Source organism: Sinocyclocheilus anshuiensis, unplaced genomic scaffold (genome assembly GCF_001515605.1).
Source record: "Sinocyclocheilus anshuiensis isolate Anshui unplaced genomic scaffold, SAMN03320099.WGS_v1.1 scaffold1346, whole genome shotgun sequence".
Classification (NCBI taxonomy): Eukaryota; Metazoa; Chordata; class Actinopteri; order Cypriniformes; family Cyprinidae; genus Sinocyclocheilus; species Sinocyclocheilus anshuiensis.
Genome location: NW_015555726.1, coordinates 3,739 through 30,878, shown reverse-complemented (window position 1 = coordinate 30,878; position 27,140 = coordinate 3,739). Strand labels below are relative to the sequence as shown.

Genomic DNA, 27,140 nt, shown 5'->3' with positions numbered 1-27,140 from the left:
AGCATGTCTGTGGATGTACTGGCAGTAGCAAGCCTCTGTACTTGCTCTGCAGCAGCAGCAGCGTAGCAGATCTTTCCCGCCAAGACCAAACACATTAACATTGACATGTATATTACCATGCTAAACTCTCAGAGAGTTGTCATGACAGAAATAATGTAGGGTGGGGCGTTTTGATTAGATTAAGAAGAGATTAGACCGTCTTTCGGATGAGACATTAAACCGAGGTCCTGACTCTCTGTGGTCATTAAAAATCCCATGGCACTTCTCGTAAAGAGTAGGGGTGTAACCCCGGTGTCCTGGCCAAATTGCCCCCCTGGCCCTTGCCAATCATGGCCTCCTAATAATCCCCATCCACTTGATTGGCTCTATGACTTTCTCTCCTCTCCACCTGTAGCTGGTGTGTGGTGAGCGCACTGGCGCTGCTGTCCTGTGGCTGCCGTCGCATCATCCAAGTGGATGCTGCACACTGGTGGTGGTTGAGGAGAGACCCCCCCACATGATTGTAAAGCGCTTTGGGTGTACAACAATACACAGTAAAGCGCTATATAAACGCATCATTCATTCATTCATTCATAAGAAGCTGGCTGAGAAATTACTGGTTAATATTATTTTTTCCCCATCACATTAAACTTGGTTGCATTAGTTTCAGCAACCAAGTAGTTTCAGAAGTTCCCATATAAATCCATACATATATACATATATTTTTAAAAATACACTACAGTTCATGAATTTGGGATTTTTAATGATTTTGAAAGAAATTACTCACCTAGGCTGCATTTATTTGATCAAAAGTCCAGTAAAAAATAGTAATACTGTAAAATATTTTTACAATTCAAAATATCTGTTTGGTATTTGAATATATCTTGCTGCTCAAGAAACATTTCTGATTATTATCAATGTTGAAAATAGTTGCTTAATATTTTTGTGGAAACCATGATGCATTTTATTTTCAGGATCCTTTGATGAATAAAAAATTAAAAAGAACAGCATTTAGTGGAAACAGAAACCTTTTGCAACATTATAAATTCCTTTACTGTCACTTTTGATGAGTTTAATGCATTGTTGCTGAATAAAAGTATACATTTCTTTAAAAGAATGCATTGACCCTTGAACAGTAATGTAAATAAGGTCAATTTCTACATCAACCTTCTAAAGAATGAAGCACTGAAATCTAATGTATGAAAGGCACTTTGGGCCATTGTACTCTTAATGAGTCATGGGTGTGTTTTGGGCGTAACGTGCAATAAACCAATCAGAATCTCATCTCCCATTCCCTTTAAAGGCCAGTTGCGCTCGCACCATGGCAGAATTTGCAAGAGCAAAGACTGAATGCTTCTCCAGAGAGGAAGTTAAAGCATTAAAGCGAGGTTAAAGCGTGCGAGCAGACCATCTACGGGGCACAATAATAATCTTTTACATTGTAATCCTTTCATTTTTAATATTTGGCATGTTTGTGCGCTGCTGCACGTCCCTGTGTTTGTAATAAGCAGAGTGTACGCGTGTTGTTCCCCCGCCTATAGGCGCATATTATTAACTCGCTCTTTAATTAACAAAAAAAATATTGCGCCATTGACTTTAGACCAGGTTTCAGTTGGTCAAAGGCGCAGTCTATTCCAGTTGCCTCAAGATAGCAACGTGCCAACAATGCGCCTGAACACACCTCGTTTTCAGACCAGCACGCCCATGGGACGCACAAATGGGCGCAAATGCATTTGCTATTTAAACAACGTGGCGCAGGATGTGAAAATGACAACTGCATCGGGCTGAAACTAGCAAAAAACACTTGCGTCCATGATAGGGCCCTTTGTCTTTCTTTAGTTCACATTAAAGCTTTCGTTTCAGAAATCAAGAACTGTTTGGATTTCAGCATGTCCAAACACAAGAGGATGTTTAAATTGCACTTTGTGTGTCACATTATTCACTGTTATTATGACATGGTCCAAAGTATGAATGAGGTGCTGGAATATAGTTTGCACGTCACGGATGCCCTTTCAAACACAGTTTGCCTGAAACGTCAAACATGCATCTACACAACAAACACTCTTTATCTGTGAGGTAAGCCATTTTTACATTTTCAAAGTGTCCTAAAGCTTTTTGAAACACAAATTCTGAACTTTCACAAGTAAACAACAACAGTACTGGTAGTCTGGTTCTTCATTTGAAGATTTGCAAGCAAGGAAAATCTATTTCCATGGCAGGGAATTTGACATGAATATTTCTCCCAGTTTCGCCACGAGAAAGATTGCGCATCAGTCGAGCGTGTGCTTGTAGCCCAACAATCTGACATAAGAACATGAGTCACTTTGCAACTGAAGCAAAAGCAGATTCTTATTGAAGTCAGCAAAATGTCTGAGCATTCAGAAATTTCCCCTGAGAGAGAGAGTGAAAGAGACAGAGGGAGAAGTACAAAATATGGATTGAAAGGAGTGAGAAAGAGTGAATCATCCTGTTTAATTCTATCCATCAACTTCAAAGCTCAGTCTGAACTGAATGAAGCAATACGATCTGATGCCACTGTGTGTGTGTGTGTGTGTGTGTGTTGTCTGAGATTAGCTGGCAGGTTCTGCTCCTCAGTGTGTCCTTCACCTGACAGTGTGGCTCTGTGAATAATGTTTTGTCTTCACACCGAAGCTCCAGCTGAACCTGACGTCCATAAATCCAGTGAGCAGTTCTGTCTCTCTTTCTGAGGTCTACATCCAAACAACCCCAAACTCATTCGTTTCCTAAAGAAACTCTGTTGCAAAACCTAGTGAGCATTTTAAGGTATCACAGGAGCACCGTTACAAAAGGTGTGCAGTATCATGATGCTTCAGACCTCATTCTGAGGAAGCATCGCATGCATCTTTTAAGGATCTCAAAATGCATATTCATAGATGATGGACAGGTGTAAAGAAAAGCCCATGATAGTACAGTCAGTACAGAAAAGTATGCATAAAATAGTTCAATAGCATTAAAAATTGACTATTTTCCCCAATCTTTGTGGGTGCTGTTTTTCCTTATGTTAGGAGCATGTTACCTTAGAACTTCTGAAGTATTTTTTCAGAACTTTTCAAAATCTTAAAAGTGCGTTTATTTTAATGTTTAAATTAGACTTTGAATAACAGATTTCCAGTGTGACCCTAATGGAACACGACTGTATGTGTGTGAATGTTGTTGTCCACACAACACCGCCATAGTAATTTGTGTGTGGAATGTTGAGAACTATGTATACAGACTTATAAATAACCAGCATTTATAGCGGTAATTAATTTATTGCTTAGAGCAACAAATGCAGAATAAATGGTAAGCTGTCAAGCACTCAATCGCGTAGCGTGACTGAGGCTAAACTGACTTAACCTATGCGAAAGCACAGCGCAGCATTGATCTGAAGCACCTCTTATGCGCAGCAGTCGCATTAATGGTTTGTCGGAGCCATGTGCATCTGTTGACTAGCGCAGGTTAATTCTCATACTTTAATATTATTTACAGCTCCTAACAGGCTGTGTGACTATGAGGAATGATTACCTCAAAATGTACCTCGTTATGCAGTTTTCCCTTATTGCTCGCGTGCCAGTGATTATCCCTATTTTTTATTTTTTTTACAGAAAAACCCTGTAAAAATGCTACAGTAAACACCAACGTAAGTTACCGGAGTCTTGTATCTCATGTGCTTCGAATGAGCAGCTCGAGATTTCAAGAAAACCCCCTTAACAGGCAAGGAAAGCCACACTGCTTTCAAACACAGCTTTGTGTGTTTATAAATGTGATGAGCTGTTTGTAACTCAATAGCTCGGTGTTAAAACAACAGAAGTCCATGGACAGCATCCATCATGACGTACCTTGTGTTTGATAGTTGAGCCTCCTCATTTCCACCGGGTCAGAGGAGTGGGCCAGTAAGTGATCTTTAACTCCAGCCGAATGCTCATCTTTAGCCGAGGGAGAGGACCGCTTCCTGTGCAGACAGGAAATGACATCAAACATGAGAGTAAAAACACAAAGAGATCAGATGAATGTGTAAATATGTAAGATACTTCTGTAACACTTTAAAGTAAGGTGGAGCAGGTCCTGTTGGTTGCGCCGTATTGGCCCACCCGGACCTGGTTTTCTGATCTCACGCTCCTTGCAACATCCCCTCCTTGGAGAATCCTCCTGAGGAGGGACCTTCTTTCTCAGGGGCAGGGCACTATTTGGCACCCATGTCCCAATCTGTGGAACCTGCACGTTTGGCTTCTGGACGGGACGCGGTAGACCTCTCAGGCCTCTCACAGGCTGTGATAGATACTATCACTCAGGCTAGGGCCCCCTCTACCAGGCAGGCCTATGCTCCGAATTGGGGTCTGTTCATTGACTGGTGTTGCTCTCACTGAGGGATGCCGGTCAGCGTTGTGTTTTTCTTCCTGTCCCCCTCCACTTTGAAAGTGTATGTCACTGCCATTGCAGCACATCACAATGCAGTGGAGGGAAGATCCTTGGGGAAGCATGACCTGATCATCAGGTTCCTGTAAGGCATGCCTTGCTCCCTCTTGGGATCTCTCTGTGGTCCTGGCAGGACTACGGGGCGCCTCCTTTGAGCCGCTTGACTCCTGTCATTTAAGACAGTGCTCCTGGTCGTGCTCACATCTATCAAGAGGGTTGGGGACCTGCAGGCATTTTCTATCAACAAATCGTCCCTTGAGTTTGGGCCGGCTGATTTTCATGCTATTTTAAGGTCCCGGCCCGGTTATGTGCCCAAAGTTCCCACCACTCCCTTTCGGGACCAGGTGGTGAACTTGAAAGTGCTGCCCTTGGAGGAGGCAGATCCAGCCCATGTGTTGCTGTGTCCCGTTCGCACTTTGCACATTACGTGGAACGCACCCAGAGCTTGAGATGCTCTGAGCAGTTCTTTTTTGCTTTGGAGGACAGCAGAAGGAGAAGGCTGTCTCCAAGCAGAGGTTGGCCCAATGGCTAGTGGATGCCATCGCTTTGGTGTACCAGGCACAAGGCGAACCGTGCTCCCTGGGGGTGAGAGCTCATTCCACTCGGAGTGTTGTGTCCTCCTGGGTGTTGGTGCACGGCTCCTCTCTAGCAGACATCTGCAGAGCTGTCCAGATGAGGAACCGCCCAGCCAGATGAGGCTGGGCGACACCTAATACCTTCGTGAGATTCTATAATCTCCGTGTGGAGCCAGTTTCCTCCCATGTGTTGGGTATAAACAGGTAATTTGCGGGAGGTCTGGCTCGGTGTCTCGCTTGCAGCACCATTCCTCTGGATAGGACATGTGTGTTTATCTTCTTCCAGTACGTTCCTCATCTGGTGAATCCTGGTTGGTTCCTCCAACACCCTGTGGCATTCAGACTTAGCGGAGAAGTCTGTAACCGCATCCAGTATTTGGGTTGCACACCATTAGTCACCCCCTTTTACTGGATTTAATGCCATACATGAAATTCCCTGGGTAATCCTGTATGTTCTTCCACGATACAGTTTCCCTTGATAAACTCGTGTTTTCCCTAGACAGTTTGTTTGGCTGTGCTGTGACCAGTCTCACTATTCACATTCCTATTTGAATGTGTCTCCGCACCCCAACGGTTGCTGAAATCTAGTATTGTGAGAATGTCAGAACAACCCTTTTTTTCGGCTTCATTGGTAAGCCTGTGTACTTGTAATGTGATCTGGCTTTTGGGGTGTTGGGTAGGTTACAGATAGAGGTACATCTGTCCTGACACGCTTGCTTATCAGCACCTGCTCATTCAATTTTCGTAACACAATTCTGGTTGTGGCACTTTTCATAGGGACCTCTAACGCCAGTGTCGACATAACATTGAATGTGACTGACTGAAAGGGAACATCTCGGTTACGTATGTAACTCTTGTTTCCTGAAAAAGGGAACGGAGACATACATCCCTCATGCTACAACCGTGAACTGCGCTGAATGATGGGATGCTTTCTCGGCTCCTCTGTACAAATCTGAATGAGTGGATGCACGCCGCCATCTTATATACCCGTATGTATGGGGAGTGGCTTGGCATGCAAATTCCACTCACCAATTGTCATTGGTCGTTTCTTGTAATGCTCAGAGGTGATTGGGGCTCTCAAGTGAGACCCGGAGTCTCCGTTCCCTACATACGTAACCGAGACGTTAACTAATAGCACCTTACTGTAAAGTGTTTACACATATTAACACATATTTCCTGTGTGTTAGTATGTGTTAGAGAGCTGTAGCACTAATCTGAGTTCAATTAAACTCTTCAATTGCCTCTCATTAAAAACCAAACACAAACAAGCGTTTATTATCGGATCAAAGAGAGCCGCTCAATACCCACCTCTCCTGTTTGCTGCATCCCACGGAAAGAAATGGAAAAGTAGAGGGAAGAAAAGAGAAAGTGTCAGGAAGAAAACGGCACAGGCGGTGTGTGTAGGGTGAATTTGTCAGAAATGTGGAAATGCCATTGCTACTAATGAGCTCCGATTCGAGCTGACATTTGCAAAATGAGTTTTCTTTTCACTCAATAGACATCTAACTTGAACACTAGGCATTTGATTGTCCTGCACTCTTCAATACGGCCAAATGGATTTGGTCATAATTGAGAAGAGGGACACATTTTGTCTGTGACTTTGACGTAATTTGGGGAGATCAGATTTTTGTTAGGTGTGCAATCAAATATCATTTCTGCAGTCTAGTTCAAAAATATACTACCATTATTTTATCAATAAAGTTCTGTCCAAGTGTTCAGAAAAAGAGTATTCTAAGAAAAAAGTTAATTGCTGACTGTCATACTAAAATAAGATTTCTTGACTTTTTGATTTTCTGCTCTTACACTGAGTCAGCAATGTCTCTGAGAGAGACTGGCTATTTATACCTGACAGGAGGAAGTACAGTAAACTCTAGTTTGCTACGCACGGCGAAAAAGAAAATATGGTCACTAAAGCAGAATGCAATACATACGATCTCAGTGCTGGATGACTGATCGTATTTTTCAGTAAAGTAATAGTACCTCTTGAAGAGCAGGATGGTGATGACGATGATGATGATGAGGACGACGGCCAGCACTGGTCCCATCACCCACAGCATCTCTGGGTCCTCAACGTGATGGGACATCCCGCTGTGGAGCTTCACCATCATGGGATCAGAGTAAGGGCTCACCGTGAACATCTTATGATACAGAAAGAAAGAGAGCATGGAGAAAGGACAAGAATTACTCAAAAGATCAAAACACACATTCTTTATTAGGACTACTTTCCATATTTCCACATTAAAGTCATCAAAACTATGACATAATACAGTACAAACAGAATTAAGGGAATTATGCAGTAATAAAATACATTCAAACTTTTTTTGTTATATTTATTTTTAATTTAATATTTCAATAATTTAAAAACACATTTGCATGTTCACGGTTCTCTGAGGTCAGTTAATGGTCACATGACATGCAAGTATACATATAATATATATTTTTATATTTGAATGTTTGTCTTTTTTTAGTAAGTGTATTTAAGTAAATGTTTACATAATCATTATTATTACTACTATTATTTACATTTTTTAAATTTATTTAATTGTTCGGTTCTCATGAATCGCAGTTTGGGAAACTCTGTAAATAAAAACTCTCCTAAATGTTGGTTCTTTCAAACTCTTTCTTTAGATACTTAATGCAGGGATTCTCCAACTTTTTTGTGAATACTTTGACCTCAAATATTTATTTTTTATTTAATATTTCAGTAACTGCATTAATATATATTTTTTAATGATGATCTTTTTTTAATAAGTGTTTATACGTGTATTTAAGTAAATGTTAACATTTCTTTTTCGTCAATTTTACATTTTATGATTTAATAAATTGTTAGGTTTTCATCAACTCACAAATCCATGTTTGGGAAATCCTGTAATAAATAAATTAAAACTCTCTTAAACTTTAGTTCTTCTAATCTCTTTGTTTAGATTCCAGCTTACGTTTACTCAGGTCATCAGAAGACTCTTAAACAACTTTAAACAATGCTTTTCCTTTATCATCTGGTCAAAACTCATCTATTTAAGCATGCCTGCATGAATGAATAAATAAATAATAGTTTTGTAAAGAAATTCATACATATGAACAAGTGGACATACATTATACATGCCTATATAATTATATATATGTCTATAAAACTAGAAAGTGAATACTTAAAGGTGACCTATTATGCAAAAATCACTTTTATAAGGTGCTTGAACACAGTTGTCTGGCCACAGTGTGTGAAAACAAACAGCCTATAATGGTAAAAATCCACCCACTCATTTTTTTTATAACGAGCGGTTCCAGATTTCTCCCTAATGACATCATACTAGGCAAAGTCCCGCCCATTTGTGACAATCTCTACTTTATTAGCATAGACACAGCCCTGAGTGAGAAGCAGCAGTCCGCCATTACTGTTTTCTTGCTGTAGCTGCTCAGCGCCAAAGAGGCATTACAAGTGTAGTTTTTCGGGATGCACCAACGAACATAGGAGTCTCTATATACTGCCAAGGACACGGTGGTTAAATTTCAGTATTGAAGGAAATGTCGCGGAAAAAACTGAAAAGTCCTATATGTTTGTGCTAATCATTTTACGCTGGACTGCCTCACAAACGCATCATATTTTGTTTTCCAAAAGAGCTTCTTGGCACTCTGTAAGGCTAATGTTGCTAAAGCTACCATGTTGCCTGTATGCCGTAGCATGAGCTCTTGAAGCTCCTCCCTCTGCTGAAAAGGGAGGCGGGAGCACCGGCTCATTTGCATTTAAAGGGACAAACACAAAAATGGCACGTTTTGGCTCATACTCTAAAAGTGACAATTTCAACAAGCTATAAAAAATTATCTGTGGGGTATTTTGAGCTAAAACTTGGCATACACACGTTGGGGACATCAGAGACTTATTTTACATCTTGTAAATAATAATAATAATTCATTACATTTATATAGCGCTTTTCTAGGCACTCAAAGCGCTTTACATTGTCAGGGGTATCTCCTCATCCACCACCAGTGTGCAGCATCCACCTGGATGATGCGACGGCAGCCATATTGCGCCAGAACGCCCACCACACACCAGCTTATTGGTGGAGAGGAGACAGAGTGATGAAGCCAATCAGTAGATATGGGGATTGTTAGGAGGCCATGATGATCAGAGGCCAATGGGCAAATTTGGCCAGGATGCCGAGGTCACAAAAAGGGGCATAATAGGTCACCTTAAAATGACACTATGAACATTATTGTAATGCATCATACAGGCTCTATAGGATGTGTTAGAGGATGTGACAGAGATCAAGCAAAAATAGATTTTGTCTTTGGTGTTGTCTATGCCATCTCCTATAAAAATGTTAAAGGGGTCATATGATGCTGCTAAAAAGAACATTATTTTGTGTATTTGGTGTAATGAAATGTGTTTATGCAGTTTAAAGTAAAAAAAAACACATTATTTTCCACATACTGTACATTATTGTTTCTCCTCTATGCCCCGCCGTTTTGAAACGCGTCGATTTTTACAAAGCTCATCGGTCTGAAAAAGCGAGGTGTGCTGTGATTGGCCAGCTATCCAGTGCGTTGTGATTGGCCGAATACCTCAAGCGTGAGACGGAAATGTTACGCCCCTCACCATACTGTTGTATTCCCTCAGCGACCAGCACGGATCAGCTCTAGGCATGACAAAGCGGATATCGTCCTCTTTTGGAAGACCAAACAAAGTAGTTTCGCTTTCACAATGAAGCACACAGCGTCTTCAGGATATGGCGGCGGCAACAATACTACAGTGAGAATAAAAGTTACGTCTTCTTTCTTTGCGTGAACATTTGGGCGGCGTTATGCAAATCTTTCCACATAGTGACGTAGACATGTGGGGGCGTGTTAGAACGAGCCGTTTTAGGTAGGTGTGGCTGACTCTTAACTTTTATAAAGAATATCTCTTTGGATTTGAGACTTTAGTCTTTGCAACTTTACAGATCTTCTTCATGCACCAAGAGCTTGTAACACTCCAAAGAGAAAGGAAAAATCATCATATGACCCCTTTAAATCTTGTTTTCAGAAAAATAAATAAATAAATAAATCAAAATGAAGTGATTTTATGCTTAAAACAATAAAAATATGCAAGTGCACTGAGAAATAATTGTTTTCCCTTTTAATTAAGTTTATTTTTTGACCCTACAGACAGATCTTGTTTTTAGCATGAACTTTTTTCTTTTTTAGAAAATAAGACAATGTCATAAGTACTAAAAATAATTCTTTGCTGTGCATGATGGTGAGTAAATGATGACAGAGTTTTCATTTTTAAACAACTATCCCTTTAAAATTAATTCACAATCTGACATGAACCACGTAAGTTTTATCTCAATATAAACACAGATTAGAAAACTTATGTCTCATCTAATTTGACACATCTGTAAAGAAAAGCCAAAGTAGTAGTAGTTGCTCTTGCATTGCTCAGGAGACTTTTTTAATACATAAAATCAGATGCAAAAGGGTCTATAGTTGATAAATGTAGAGCTATAAAATGAAATGTGGAGCAGCTCAGACAATTTATTAATAAATAAGTTTATACAGAGATCTATATTTTTAAGCTACAGACAAATTTGAGCACAGATTGAGACATTGTTGAGATCTCTTCTGAAACTCAGATACATGTGTGAGATTCTCCATGAGATTCTCCTAGTTAATGCAAGAGAAGCAACAGCTGAGAAATTCAATTTATCTCGTTTGTTTTTTCCTCCTGTCTAAACATGTTTTATGTCTAATTTCACTATGCTTAATTAATTTATTTTTTTTGTCCACAGGACTGTTTTTGGGAAATGATTGGCAGAATGACCGACACCAAGGAACACAATTGTGCTCATTGTGCTGTAATCTTGAGGGACGGGTGAGTTCGCTAACGTTATTATTATTATTACTTTGAGAAGTACATTTACGTATTTATTTTATTTTGGTGGTTTGTCATGAAGACCTTTTTAAAGAGTTTGAAGACCTATCATGAAGAGTTTTTTGTTTGTATTTGACAAGTTTATATCAAATGAAATGGTGAAATGCTTGTGAAGTGACTCTCAGAGCAGCTCTGGAGATGAAATTCATGTGTTCATGTCCTCATTTAGTGAGCGCTGACGCTGAAACACCAGAGCATCACGTGTGCTTCAGTATGTGTAGCAGACAAACTGCAGAGCTCGTTCTCACAGAGACACGCAGAACATGCAGATTTCATATTTAAATTGCATCTTAAATAGCATCTCTCAAATCTTTTGTGGTTAAATAATCACAGACACTAGTCTGCATCACAATTTGAATTTGGTTAATTGTATAAGCCCTACTATTCATTCATTAATAAAAAATGTCAAATTTTGTGACATTTCGTGACACTTCGATGACTGGATTCCATGATTGCACATTTTCACAACAATCACAGGGCTCTAGATCTGCCGGGATATTATGATCATCACCTCTGTCTCTCTCTGCAACAGGATGAGCTCCGGCGTGACAGCAGAGTGAGAAAGCGTCTAAAAGCGCTGTGGGAATCTGTCAGTGGGAAACTTTCATAGTGATCAATTTAATCGGCACTACCTCAGATGGAAGCGCATCCCACAGCGTGAAAAATGCATCTCTGACTGACTCCATGCAGCCACTATTTACTGATGCATATTCATGTGTGTTTTGATTCCTCCTTCACCTCTCCTCCATCTCTTCATCTGTAATGCTCAGGTCTCTCCAGCATTAATGATAGCATCTCTCTCTCCTCCGCTGTCACACTCTCTGCTGATCTGCCACAGTCCTTCATGTGATGTCTCCTTCTCCTTCTTTCTTTCATCTCCTCCTCCTCTAATCTGTTTTTCTTTAAGTGCTGCAGTTGTTTTGCAATCGACCCTTTTCATCCGATTTCACACTCGCTAGTCTGTTTACCAGCCCACCGCAGACTGTCCTTTCACAAGACCCTCTCATCCTCTCCTCTTTTTTTCTTCTCTGATCCTCTCCTTTCATTCTTTCTTTTTGAAGATTTAAATTTAAGATTTGAGAATGAAAAATCAGACTGATTATACTTTTGGTCAGATCAGTGTTTTAGAATCATTGAAATGCAAAAAATGATTTTTGTACTCAAGATACATTTACTTGAGAAGCAAAATGACTTAAGATATTAGGTCTTGTTTTCTGAAAAAAAAGAAAAGAAAAAAACCTTTTTGCTTAAAATAAGAAATATCTGCCAATTGCCAATAGGGTAAGAAAAATCATCTTAATTTAAAGGGAAAACAATTAGAAGATATTTTCTCATTTTAAGAAAAAACTCACTTAATTTTGAAACTTTTTTCAGAAAACAAAACTTAATATCTTCTCAAGTAAATGTTTCTTGATTTACAAATATTTAAATGTTTGTAATGGAAAACAAAAATACAAAGTAAGAAAATCATATTTTGCAGTGTATTATTATAGTTTTTAATATTTTGAATTATTTTTATTTTTTAGATTTCCCATTTTAATTTTATTTACAGATTAAGTAATTCTGATGTGTGTCATTTGTATTATTTTCAAATGCCTATTTAGTTTGTATTATCTTTACTTCAGTTTTAGTTTAGTTATGTTAGTACATAAACTAAATGAGAAGTGTTGCCTTTAGTTTTAGTATTATTTATTATTTTAGTATTATTTAGTATTACTATTATTACCCTGGGTCACACTAAATACATTCCCTACGTTATGGGGACCAAACGTTCCCACTAGTATAGTAATACCAGTAAATTTTGACCTTGTAGGAACATTTTTTTTTGGTCCCCATGAGGAAACCAGCTTATAAATCATACTTTTTTGAAAATCTAAAACAGCAGATAGTTTTGTGTGAGAGGTAGGTTTAGGAATAGGGTTATGGTAAGGGGACAGAAAATAGTTTGTACAATATAAAAAGCATTTTGTCTATGGAATGTCCCCACCAAAAAATGGAAACCAGTATATGCGTGTGTGTGTGTGTGTGTGTGTGTGTGTATGGCTCACCGAGTCCCGGTCTTTCAGTGCCGCCAGTATAAATGTGCGATACTGCTGCTGTCCAGGTAGAGGTTTGTTATAGAAGCTGTTGTAGGTTTTCCCGTCTCCTAACACGAAGGTTTCTGGAAGAAACTCCAGCTTGGCAGCGATGTAAGGTCGCAGGAAGTCCTGAGTTTGTCTCCTCCTTCTCTTCCTCACACCTGAGTCTCCATTACTCCCCAAAAGCTGATAAAGCACAGAGAACACCTCACATGAACCACATCAGTAAAATGATCTCAATACACTGGGAAAAACATATACAATAACATACACAAGATTTATAAGGTGCACACACACACACACACACACACACACACGCACACACACACATACACGTACACTACCTTTTAAGGATGCATTAAATTGGTCAAAAGTGACAGTACAGACATTTATGTTATAAAAAGATTTCAATTTTTTTTAAATGTATCACGGTTTCCACAAAAATACAAAGCAGCTCAACTGTTTTCAACATTATATAAATAATAATAAATGTTTCTTGAGCAGCAAATCAGAAAGTTATTATGATTTCTGAAGGATCATGTGACACTGAAGAGTAATGATGCTGAAACTTCAGCTTTGCATCACATGAATAAATGACATTTTAAAATATATTCACATAGAAAACAGTTATTTTAAATTGTAATACTATTTTACATTATTACTGCTTATACTGTATTTTTGATCAAATAAAGCCAGCCTTAGTGAGGAGAGGAGACTCCTTTCATAAACATTAAACAATTTTACCAACCCTCAAACTTTTGAACAATATATTAATATATTTTCCAGCAGTCCTCTAGGTCTGTGCTGAACTGCTGATTGGCACTTTCAGTCCATGAAACAGCTGGACTGTGACCCAGAGGTCAGATAGATACCAGCCTCAAGTGCTTCAGTCACAGGCATCATTAATTCAAAATGACACACACACTGTCTCCAGTACTTGTATCTGTCTCTTTATAGACCACTTCCTCTGTATCTCCATCCCTCACTCTTCCTCTCATTTCTTTCTCTCCACAACCATAATAACTGACAGACCTCAGTTTCTTTCACTTTAGTAAAGCACATTTGGTGGAGACTGACTCAAATCCAAGGTCGCAGGATTGCAGCTGAACAAATGGAGTCTAGCAGCAGAGAGAATGAGGACTGCAGCGAGTATAACTTCAGCACAGTGATAAACACCAGCACAACACGCGATCCAATAACACAGCTCTCATTTGACTCGGCAACGCTCATAAATAAGGGGTAACTCGGGGGAGAATGGCTGCGTGAAAATGGGCTGTTTCAAAATGCTGGTGACACCATTGTGACTTTTACAGTGCCGCTGCATTTTGATATTCAGTAGGCAGCACCTGAAAGGTTTCCCCTATTTTGCAGACATTAGTTTATTGAGAGCAAGCAAACTCATGAGAAAGCAGAAATGTGTTGGAGCCCAAAAGCTCAGTAGTAATAACAAAAATGCAAAAACGCCAAGAGAAGCTTTTTAAGAGCCCTCAAAGTGCCTGCGTCTCAACAGCTGATGCACAGATGCAGAAGAACTGAGACGCTAAAAACAGATGAAAAATAACGAGCGGAACAACAAAGTAGTTGCATCATACTGATATATGTTCATAACATAAATAAGGTAACAGGGTGTGTGTTTGTTATTTTTATGTGATCATCACAAACACAAACTCACCTCATCCAGATCCATATCCTCCGGGTTTTCCCAACGGCGTAGAGTGGATGTAGTAACTGGCACCACCACTATATAAAACCAACTAAGAGGAAAACAAACAAACAAGTCATTAACAATATGATACATTTTTTCTCTGAGGTCTTTCTTACCATGCACACAAGTTTGGGGTCAGTAAGATTTTTTTTACTGTTTTTGAAAGAGGTCTCTTCTGCTCACCAAGGCTGCATTTATTTGGTGAAAATGACAGTAAAATCAGTAATATTGTGAAATATTATTACCATTTAAAATAACTGTTTTCTATGTGAATATATTGTACAATTTTATTTATTCCTGTGATCAAAGCTGCAGTTTCAGCATCATTACTCTTCAGTGTCACATGATCCTTCAGAAATCATTCTAATATGCTGATTTCTAAATTATTATCATTGCTGAAATCAGATGTGCTGCTTCATATTTTTGTGGAAACCATGATACATTTTTACTGCATTCTTCGATGAATAGAAAGTTTAAAAGAAGATAATTTATCTTAAATAGAAATGTTTTGTAACACTATAAATGTCTGTCACTTTTGATCAAATAAATGCATTCGCACTGAATAAAAGTGTTCATTTATTTTAAAAAATTGTACTGACCCCAAACTTTTAAATGGTAGGATATACACAATGTGTATTATAAGGCATTACGAATATCTTTATACTATTTATTCAGTACTGTCACACTCAGTACATCGCTGCACGACACAAATGACGCTGTTCATGAGTTACACCTGTTTCACACCACACACAACACTGAGATCATGATAATGAAAAGCATGAACCTCTTCAACTCTGATGGAGTTCACAAACCTTTCTAGCTGTGCTTTATCACAGGTTCAGCAGGTTTGTTTGTGATGAAACCATCTGGTTGGGCATTACACCACTGATTGCATTCCTAAATGAATCTGTGACAGTCGTGCAGCCTGTGGCTCATTCGGTGACTGAAACAAACACTTGAAACCCAATTAACGGCTGAGTATTCCCACGCTCTCATGCCAGCCTGAGCAAGAGCATTGTTTGATACGTGTGATGCCTGTAACGTCTGATGTAACTGCCGCTAACAACCTCGCTTTGGCTTTGATGAAGAAAAATGCCTGGTAGTTTCTAATTAAAGGATTTCTGAGCTGTCTTTGGTCAGAACCGATCCTGCGGACAGCGTTCAGGTCAGACTGCACCGCATTACACCAAATCCAGCTCGCTGCAGTGAACTAAGCCCGTGTGAGGCGCTCCTGTGAGCTGCGATGGGAAGTGTTTGAGTATTAGCCTTCAGCCTCAGTCTCGCTAAAACACAACGGTCCAATATTTGCCCAGAGAGGAACAGGATTCTTGTCTACGTGCGCTGGCAGAACTCTGAGAGTCCAGCAAACATCGCCTGAGAGAAAACACATGAGCTGTTTTAAGATAAAGGGTGAGGAATAGCAGTGCTAACAGTGCTGCAATAGATGAACAGTAATGATTATGGTTGCTTTTACTTTGACATAAAATGTCAATCATTGAAAAAGAAAACATTAGTTTTGTGTTTTTTTCCTCTGTTTAGTGTCAAAGCACTTAATGTAGCCCACAAGCAATGTACAGTACAGTAATGTACATACACTCTCAGTTTTTATTGATCCAAGTCATGCAATGCAAACCACTGATACAGAAAACATTGTTTTTATAGGGGAAAACAAACCCTGGTTTCCATGGTTACTCTTTTATTCCCACTGGGGGAAAATAAAGAGACATTTCAACAATGTTTGGAAAGTTTTTTTTTTTTTTTAATGCCAAATGAAGCGAAAACAACAACAGCAAATCTGTCAACTATATGAATAAAAGAAGCTGAATGAAAAATGCAGAGGATACAAACAACTCAGCAACAAGAGGAAATGGAAACCTGGGGAATACAGCCGCAGCAGAATTTGTTTTGCAGATTTAATAACAGGTAAAATACATATCAGTCATAATCAGAGCAGCTACAATGTAATGTATCATGTTGTTAATAGCACTAGAGAACAATAAACTATATGTGGTGAAACTTGAAATGTTTGGAGATGGAAATGGGAATTTCCGTTTGGAAATGGAGTTGTAATGTATTTTAGTGGAACAAAGTGTTTTTTTGTGACATTTTCTTTATCTTATTTATTTATTCAAAGCCAAGCAATGTCACATACTGTACTGAAACTCTCTGCTACTCTTCACTCAGATATCCCCCATTCTATATGACTATACAATAATAATAATAATAATAATAATAATAATAATAACAATTAAAAATAAGAAATGTAAAAATTAAACAAATTAATAAAGTAACATATTTCTATTGAAATAGTATGTACTGTAAAACAAAAAATGAGAATTTAATATATACTACTAATACTGATTAGAGTAATTGTATTTTATTTTAGTAAAATTTTGTTTCAATTAAAAAAAGCAAAAAAACAAACAAACAAAAAAAATTTTTTTTTTTTTGGTTGTGACCTTTAAGCTTCTCTTTTGTTGACACCTTTTTCTCTGTTGTTGATTTATAAATGATTCCCATTACAAATTTAGGAAGATGGTTGGTGTGTGTTGCGTTTTCAAATGCACGTTATCAGCAAGCCAATTTAACAGCACAGCAGAGATGAAGCTCGTGCAGCAGCTTTTACTGTGAACCAAGCTGAAAACACAGGATCATGAGCTGCTCACGTGTAAATTAACACAGTGCCGAGCTTCACTCTGAACTAGAGTTCTTGCAGTGCTGTTGGAAGCTATGCTATCCATATAGGTTGCTAGATCCATAATGATGACAACACTAACATGACCAGTGAAGAACTGCTGGCTGCACAAGATTACAGCGTTTCTCTGACTGACCTGATGAGGGCGCTGTTGTGTATTTTGGGCAGAGTGATGGTGAGTTTGCCGCCCTCCTCTGGGTCTTGTTTGTGAAGGGCCGGTTTGGTGGTGAACAGGTCCGGGGCGGTGCGGATGGAGACCTGCTGCTGCAGTCCGCCGGCGCTGTTCCCACGGCTCATCAGCACAAAGGAGTAATCCGTGTCCGGCTGCAGGCGCGTGATCAACTTCCTCTTCAGGTCGCCCTGTACCTCGACGCTCTGCTGGTTATACAGGATCTGGCAGCAGGGGGCGCACAGGTTAACTCAGTCACACAATGAGATTCATTTTACACTGCGTTTCTGCTTCATGACTGCAGCATCTCACCTTGAAAGGCACTTGGGACTTGTAGGTTTCTGGCACCTCCCACGTGAGCAGGACAGAGGTCTTCATCACAGCTTTCACACCAAAGTTTTTAGTGAACTCTGCAGAGGAGGTGAGAGTAAAAGAATTACTGCATATGTCACAGATGTATTTACACAGAGGAACCGCAACGCTGTGTAAAAAGACTGCACTGATTAACATGCTGTACATACATCTTAAGAACTTCATCTCAAACCACACATGAAAAATCAATGCCAACTCTCTGTTATCTGCATGTGGCTTATGCTTTAAGGAAGATGAGAAGTCAGAATGCAGAGAAATGATGACACCATCTCAGCAGACATATTTAAAGGGATAGTTCACCCAAAAATAAATATTACATCATCATTTTGTCACCGTTGTCATTTCAAATAATACATTTGGGGCTTATGATTAATTGTCAAAGAAATAATTGCAATTAACGATTTAATTGTCTGTTTTGCTAATGTTACTTACAGTATGAGCTAAGCTTAATACATTATTTATATTTTATTTGGAAACCCAAGTACCCCCTGTACATTTCTCTTTAATGCTTTGAAAATAATATTTTAAAAGATAAAATATTTTTATTTTTGTTCAGCCATAATATTAATCCACTTTACATTCACACTGGAGCCAAGCAAACCTGAAAAAAAAACAAAAAACAAAAAAAAACGGCCTAGTTCTAATCCTGCATTACATTCTTCCATGGAACACAAAAGGAATATGAAATGAAAATAAATGGGAACGGATACTGTTGAGCTCCAAACTTAACAAAAAGGTACTCCATATGATCCATGGAAGAAAGAAAGAAAATCAGACAAGTTTGGGAACGACATGAGGGTGAACAAAACCTTCATCTTTCTATCAGAAGATGGGCCGTATGTGGAGATTGCAGTGACTGCAGTTCACAAACTGCACGTCTGCTTCCTCTCCAACCATCTGCTCAGTGTGAGTGCTTTTCAATGCACACTTTACATCTATATTGTAAAACATTTTCGATTGAAACAGAATTTTGGACGGAACTTAATGTTATTCATGACCATTGAACACACTGAATCTTGTCCAAGATAATTCAAGATTTTGTCCTAACAGCTGTGACTGTCCACAGAGTCACGCATCGGACATGTTTTCAGTTGCTAGGCTCTATTTTTATCACACTGCACTGGGAAGCTCCTCCCACAGTGAAATCTCATTGGACCAAATCATTAGCAAAGAAAAACCACAAATGAGATCTCTTTAATGTCTCAGGTGGTTTTCCAAGCAGCAGTGAGATTAAATAGAAATCAAATAGAGATATTTATTTCTTAAACCTCCCAGTTCTCTGATTTTTCTTCTGAGAGAAAACCCTCAAGAACCAGGGCTATTATTGTTAACTAAAACTAAAATCATTAAAAAACAAAAAAACAAAACCAAAACATTGCTTAAACATGAACACTGAAATAAAATAAAATAATAAAATAACAATTTTTATTGCAGATAGCTGCCAAAGCAATGTTTATGATTTTTGTTTAATTTAAATTGATGTACTAAAAAAAATAAAACTAAAAACTAAGCAAAAACGTAATTAAAACACTAAAAACTAATAAAATGTCAAAACAGAACGAAATTACTTACAATTTTCACTAAAATTGTAAAAAAAAAAAAAAAAAACTGAAATGAAAACAGAAAATATAAAAAAAAACTAATTCAAATTATGAAAAAAACTATAATAGTATATCAATAATGTTAAAATAACACTACGTAGCTCTTAATGTCTCATATACTTCATGTTGAATTCTTCCTATTTGACAGCAATCTGTGACTATCCTAATTATATCAAATGAATTTAAAGCACAAATATCTGAATAAAAGTTGATTCTTAAAACATAAATAAACCCTCCTTTAAATCTTTAAATCTCCTGAGATTTGCAAGAGCAACGTCAGAGCAATAAAGATTTTCTCTGGTAAATACAGCTTTGAGATCAGTTTTGATTTGAATTCCAATTTTGCTTCCTTAATGATTCCATTAACGATTCTTTTAGAACTTTTGAAGCAGCTACTTCACAACTGATTAGTGAGTCTTTTCTGACTGATGCATTAAAAACCTGCTCATTAGAATGATTTGTTCCTGAATCAGACTATGTGCAATCATTTTAACCAGTGAGCATGTCGCAATAAAAGATGTCTTTCTTCTTTTTACTCTCATCACATTCAATTCAGATTGCACAATTCAACTCAAACTCACAGCTCAAATAAAACATCATTTCGTTATGATGTTATGAATTCAATAAAGGTGCAGCATCACTTCTGAATTGCAATGCAAGAGTATTTTAGTGCCGTTTCATCAACATCGATGGATGAATGCAGACGTTCAAGAACAGATCATGAAAATAGATGTCATTCAGAGCTCTTTAAAAACTCACCAGGCATGGATGTAGACATGGTTCTGCTCTGGATGCTGGGGCTGATCGGACCCCCTCCTTTACCCGTGAACGCCGTCACCCTGATGTCATAGGTGGTGTCCGGCTGCAGACCCTGGATGGTCATTTGCATCTCGGCGGTATCGTTGGTGTGGTTTTGATGGCTGTTGATGTCACGGTACACCACCACGTAACGTATGATCTTCCCGTTCCTCTCAGGCAGAGGCGGAGGGTCCCAGGCCAGTTTGGTGGTGGTGGTTGTCAGGCCCACCACTCTGAGGTTTTGTGGGTAACTGCTGGGGACGTCTTCTGGGGTGCTGATCTCTTTAATGTACTCCTCTCCGTTTCCCGCGCGGTTCTTGGCGCAGAGCTTGAAGATGTAGGTGGCGCCCTTGTGCAGGCCAGTGACGGTGAAGTGGTCGTCGGTGCGTCTGAAGTCACGGGTGTTGTAAGTCTCCTCCTCTTCACGCTTATAGTGCAGTCTGTAGCCCATCAGTTCGCCCACCATCTCTTTCGGCAGCTGCCACTGGATCAGAGCTGTGTTCCCGATGGTGGTGCTAATGATCATGGTGGGCTTGCCAGGAACTACCAGTGACAGAGATAATACTGAGTTAAAGGCATAGACCACACAAAAACACCCAAACAGGTTTTGGTCCCCATTGATTCCACAATATATATTTTTTTCCATAGTATGAAAGTCAATAGGGACCAGAAACTATTTGGTTAGCCATGTTCTTCAAAATATCTTCTTTTGTGTTTAGCAGAAGAAAGAAATGCGTACAGGTTTGGACCAACTTGAGGGCGAATAAATGCTGACAGAATTTTCATTTTTGGGTGAACTGTCCCTTTAATATAATTTGATTTCTGTAACTATGGTATTTTGGTATAGGGTTACACCAATGAAATAAAATCCTTTGTTAAAACATTTTGCGATATTGTTGCGATACAACAATAGCACATCAGTGTGTTCATTTACATGCATGTAGCTCATAATACTCTTTTTTAAGAGTTTCACAGTGGTTTTGTTAATTTACTGTGAATCAATCTGCTCTGAGACTTTGAAACGGCATATCATGAGCTGCACACGTGTACATGATGAACATAGTGGTGCTTAGCTCTGAAAACAGCAGCACATATATTTATTTGCAGGCAAAATATCAAAATAAATGTTTGATGGTTTAACATTTGAAAATAAAGAATTAAACAGTCCTGTAATTGTACAGCTAAAATTTTTTTGTATATAATAATAGTATTATTGCAATATATAATCATATATATCTATATCTACATATATCTATATATTTATATATACATATACTGTTGAGCAGTGTCAATGTTTTCCAATATTGTGCAGCTTTATTTTATTTTGGAAGACAACATGGTCACTCTAGTTCATTTTGTAAGGCACTACATGGATAAATCCTCTCCTACCCAATAAGAAGAATGATGTGAATTAATATCCACTTCTATTTAACTTGCAGTACTTCGGCCAGATTGTTCAGAAGATGAAATGGGTATAGAGCTACAAATACAGCTACAGTGACAGTGGAGGTCACTGTGAGGTCATTGTGGGCTTGAGTTTGAAGGTTTAAACTACAGTTTAACTTTTTTTTTTTTTTACCTCTAAATGCACTTAAACTCTTTCATTGAACCCTTAAACACACAATCTCACCAGCCCCTGTTGTGGTCACCACTTTAGCTTTGCTGCGTGCTCCATCTCCCTTAGTGGTGTATGCCGCCACAGTCACTGAATATGTGGTTTCAGGCAGCAGGCCAGTGATGATGGCCTCCTGAGAAAGACACAGACAGAAAGAGAGAGAGAGAGAGAGAGAGAGAGAGAGAGAGAGGTCAACGGATGGCAGTCAGAGACATACTGTGCTGTTGCTCCTTTTTCATCGTTCAGCACGCTGTCACAGTTGTGACATGTCTGTTTAATATCGTTAGTTCATTTCAAGGTTTTCATTAAACTTTAAGCATTCAGTCAGGACATGAAGCTCTTTCTCAATTTCCAGTCTGTACCTGGTCAAGTCAAGGTGCTTCTCACTTTCCTATCAGTCACATCAAATCTTTTTAGAGCCAGACAATGTTGAGTTTTATTTTGTCTGGGGTTTAAATGATGATATAATCATGTTTTCTTGTGGTCAATAAGCGGTAAGATGTTTTCAGAATTTAACTGCTTGTTTTGTGTCTTTATAATTCAAGGATAAAGGTCAAATTCTAGTCAAATCCACACTCGTTCTGCATGCAAAGTTTCAAGTACTTTCACCTGATTTAATTTAGAACCAATACAGGATTTTTGAAGCATAAAAGGCTCTTCTATATTTTCTTTGAGTTTATTCACTGCAGGGCTGAAGGAGCCTGTGGAAGCGTCTTTAAAGCCTAAATTATTACAGCATGTTGAATGTGTGATGTGGTTGGTGCCTAATGTGAATGTGTTTTTATTCCCCGAGATCTTGATCATTTTCAGAAGGTCATAATTCTAGTTTTATTCATTTCCCAAGCAGGTTTGCCAGTACTACTCCTGTAGATCTAGTTTCCTCTGACAAGACTCCAGCTGCTACATTTGATAAAACAAACAGAAAAATCCATCAAAGCATCTAAGAATTGTCATCTCAAGCAAAATAGTGCAAGAATGAAGAAAACTGATGCAGGGTTTTGTTTCAGTGGGTGAGGAGGCTGTTTGTGTCTGGAAGAACGGCAGGAGGCCGCGCATATCTGCCAAAACCCTTCTGAAGTTTCTTCCTATTGAATTTAGATGTGTGACATATTGCAGTCTGCATTTTCAGGGGAACTTTAGCATCACAAAAAGACTGAAAATCCGGAAGAAGTGAAAAATGTTACAAACACTCCCACATGTATTTGTAGGAATGAAAAATACCAAACATGCTCAGATGTTTGTAGTAGAGAACATCCTCCAAACCAACACCTGTTCATGCTCAAGTTCTGTACATACAGATGTCTCTGAAATTGTCAAATGCTTGAAGATTGAATACATTTCCCAATTTTTTCTGCATATGATGTTCATTAACCATAACTCCTTGTAAACAGACACGGTGAAACAAGCAAACAAACAGCAAATTATCCTCACCAACATAAGAAACACTCATTCTTGCTCTTACTGTAAACCTAATGCATCCTTAAATCAATATGAAATCAAAACTGATAATATATTTTTAATAAACGGAAAAAATTGGTATGGGATTTACTTTAAAACAATTTTCTCTCAGACATAGCTAGTAAATTTCACAAATAATTACAAGGAAATGGCAAGTAATTCCCACTTTTCATGATCTAATCCATTTCAAATGGATAAAATCACATCCCATCCATTTTCTCTCATTGAATATCAGTTTCTCCTGGAAATGCATCACCGTGCAGAAGTAAAATAGGTTGCAAACTGAGTTGCACACTGACTTTAATTATCACTTCACAGCTAGCCGCACAATTCCAGACTAGGGCTGCACGATTAATCGCATGCGATATTTAACGCAGCACGCAGGTGATGGAGATTTACCGCTGATTACAGAACCGGCTTTACTGATAAGATGCGCGTAAAATATCGCATGCGATTAATCGTGCAGCCCTATTCCAGACTCTCTCTTGCAGGAGATCAGAGGAAATGTGAATATGTCAATCATCTAACGCATTTAAATGCTAGTTAAAAGCTGCAGTGTGGCAGGGGTCCCTCTCTCAAAACGCGCATTTGCTTTTTTGCTTTATTTCCTGTTTCGAGTAGTCCGTCTTATCTCTGGCATGTGTTTGGGGGAGTCATCGAGTCCTGAAAAGTGGGAAGACTTCAACATTTCACATTAAGGCAAGATAGATAGGCTGCCTGTGGCAACACAGAGTTTACCAGAGCCGACCAGCATTGAGAGAGACGCCTCTTTATCTGTTTAGAGTGATATCACTGTCACGACTCATTAATAAAGAAGAAAAGGCAACAGAGAGAGATGGAGGGAGGGCTCAGACACAGACAGACCCACATACAGACAGAGAGCTTTAACAGGGCATAGCTGCACATGACAGCTGAACATCAGCCTCTATGAATATGTAAGGCACAGGAAGAGAGATGCAGGCTGCCAGCATCAGAAGACGAGATGATGCTCTGCACACCTCAGTCACACACCTGACACAACAATGACTTTTAAATACTTCGACAGCGATTTGTGATTACTGGATGAGGATTTTTAGAAATCATTCTACAGAGGGATTTTAGCCTGCCACATTGCCTTTAATAAACTAATCAAAGGACACAAATCAGGACATTACTTGTTTGATAAAGCTTTGTGGTAATAAATGGTAATGGTAAAACCCTCAAATATGTAAAATGCTATTTTTGTATTATTGTGTTGTTTTGTGTTGTATTTTTATTTAGCATATTAGCTAGATGAGGCTTTCTAAAAAAAAAAACTACTAAAACTAAATAAAACATAGCAGATCTATACAGGTGGAGCTGGGGAAGGTGGAGGGTTTCTGAAGCAAGCAAGCACTAGTCATATATTTGATTGTTGAGCAGCGAGCTCACTGGCTACCGATACAGGAGAGAACCAATCAGCTGTGCCATGTGATAATGATGTCATTACGTCAGATTGAGTTAGACCTATCGGACTGCGCCAACAGAGTTTCATGCCAGAACTCTGTATTAAAATACTTACAACCATCCTAAACAAAATGCAAAACTACTAACACGCTAGGGCTGGGTGTGGACATATTGACATATTATGACATATAATATTGTATTTTATGATTTGATTCAATATTGATTCTATGGAAATATATTTTAGGTTCAAGTCCTTTTTTCTTTAGGAAATAAATTCATAAACAACAGAAACTAAATTAAATTGCAGTATATTTTTAGATATGATAACCAAAACTAAAATAGAAACTGGGTTGTTTATGTAGTTTTTATATCAACTTTCTGATATAAGTATGTTTCTACCCAAATTCGTTGTTGAAATTGAAACATTTAAATGGTGGCTGCCAAAAAAAAAAATAAATAAATAAAATGTTTTCATAACATATTTATTTAAAGGCAGCGGCTATTTGCACTAAGTGAAAATAGCATATTTTCTTAGCGACAGAGGCTATTTACGCTAAGTGCAAATAGCAGGATTTTTAACAATATGCTATTTACACTAAGTGCGGATAGCGATAGATTCTATTTACACTATGTTAAAATAGCAGGATTTTCTGCTATTTATACTACTTATAGCAAATAATGGCAATTATCTGCACCTCAGTATTATAGTACATTATAAAACATTATGCAGTAATAATGTATTGAGTGTAAATTATAATTTTAATTCAAATTATTAAACGGATGCCACCTTATTGGGACAATAATGCCGTCCCTACACCTACACCTAACCCTACCAGATACTTTATTTTCAACTTTTTGATTATTTCCTTATTTTTTATTGAAAATAAATGCCTTTCAGATGTGATATGAGATTTGAAAAGGGAGGGAAAAAAAGTTTTGGCAAAAGGCGGATTCGAACCCGGGTCGATCGTGTCAAAAAGACAGTATGCACATTACCATCTACGCCACTGAAGCTGAAGATTGTCTGCCGTCTTTTATAATGTTGACCATCCCTATCACACGTTTGTGGGTGGAGCTAGTGTAAATAGACACTCCGTTATTTAAACCCACATTAAAATCTATCTATCTATCTATCCTGCAAAAAGAACTGACAAATCCCCTCAACTAATAGACAGATTGACAGTATGGATTCTGTACAACTGTTGCATAAACACAATTTTATGGTTATTTGCATTTTATAATTTGTATTCAGAATTATTTCTGTGACCCTTTCAAAACAGACCAGGAACTCATTTTTGGATCACAGCCAACCAGTTATTAATCTAAAGCTCCCTCTACTTAAACAGCAGAGCTTCAGGTAAAATCAACAACTTTATTCAATGGAAAATAAAGCTCCCAGTGGACAAGAGATTGAGAGAGAGAGAAAGAGTTCGACAGAGACAGCAGTGATACATTTGAGTTGTGTAGTATAAATACAGCATCTTCAGGGTGCGGGCTCTTATCTTCAGAGAGATGAGGGAAGATAAATCTAAAAGATTTTAGTGACAAATCCATTTGTATGAAATTTCATAAAGATGTTAATTCATTCCCCAATGGCAGAACACCAATTCAAAAAACCATCACTGAGAGCACTTGAGCAGACCGAGAGCGAGAATGAAGGAGCTGCGAGTCTCCCGTCTGTAATCACAACACACGCGCAGTATTTCACGAGGCAGATGGAGGCGTATTCTTGCCGTATGCCCACATCCCACAACACACTGCAGTCACTCACACAGTCCATGGAGTCCCACTGACACACACACGCGCCCACACACATGCCGTGCTGATGATTTAGCCCCTCTGTCAGTAAGTAGAGATTAAGTTTCACCTTCAGAGGTTAGAGGATAACTGCTTATTCAGCACTTCGCTCAGGGATTACATTTTCCCCTTTATTCCCCTCAAACACACACACACACACACACACACATGCACGCACACACACACATGGCTCAAAGAGCCCGCTGTCTGCCAGTCAAAGCCTCACTTCCTGCACACGTCTGAGGGCAGCAGGGTGATTTCTCCTCTTAATATGGCAGCTGCATATTCAGTCGACACTTTGTCCTCCCCCAGATGCACATGAAGCGCTGCCATCTCACCGCTGATGGAGGGATTTATATTCTGCTCCATAACATTGCTGACTAACAGCAAATAAAATACACAGCGCCTTCAGACTCTTTGAAAATGCATTAAACAATCATAAAACAGCGAATATAAAAACACAGAGGGATGAGAAAGCTAAAGCAAGATAAAAGAAGCGGTTCAACGTTGATGGCACGAACTGCTCGTCAAACACGAATGTGCATCTCCAGC

The 27,140-nt window shown here is 38.6% G+C and overlaps 1 protein-coding gene across 1 annotated transcript in view; it reads right to left on the bottom strand.

Annotated features, from left to right (window-relative positions):
• LOC107672642 (receptor-type tyrosine-protein phosphatase F-like) overlaps positions 1 to 26,921 on the bottom strand; it is a 46,848-nt gene extending 19,927 nt beyond the window's left edge. Inside the window, exons 1-11 of the mRNA XM_016465928.1 lie at positions 26,815 to 26,921; positions 24,284 to 24,377; positions 21,924 to 22,041; positions 20,255 to 20,836; positions 17,835 to 17,932; positions 17,490 to 17,746; positions 14,626 to 14,707; positions 12,924 to 13,139; positions 6,951 to 7,108; positions 6,279 to 6,290; positions 3,819 to 3,931 (exon numbers count right to left, since the gene is read on the bottom strand). Coding sequence (XP_016321414.1) covers positions 3,819 to 3,931; positions 6,279 to 6,290; positions 6,951 to 7,108; positions 12,924 to 13,139; positions 14,626 to 14,707; positions 17,490 to 17,746; positions 17,835 to 17,932; positions 20,255 to 20,836; positions 21,924 to 22,041; positions 24,284 to 24,377; positions 26,815 to 26,921 — 1,837 coding nt within the window. The remainder of the gene's footprint in view (positions 1 to 3,818; positions 3,932 to 6,278; positions 6,291 to 6,950; positions 7,109 to 12,923; positions 13,140 to 14,625; positions 14,708 to 17,489; positions 17,747 to 17,834; positions 17,933 to 20,254; positions 20,837 to 21,923; positions 22,042 to 24,283; positions 24,378 to 26,814) is intronic.
• Positions 26,922 to 27,140: the final 219 nt, after the last annotated feature.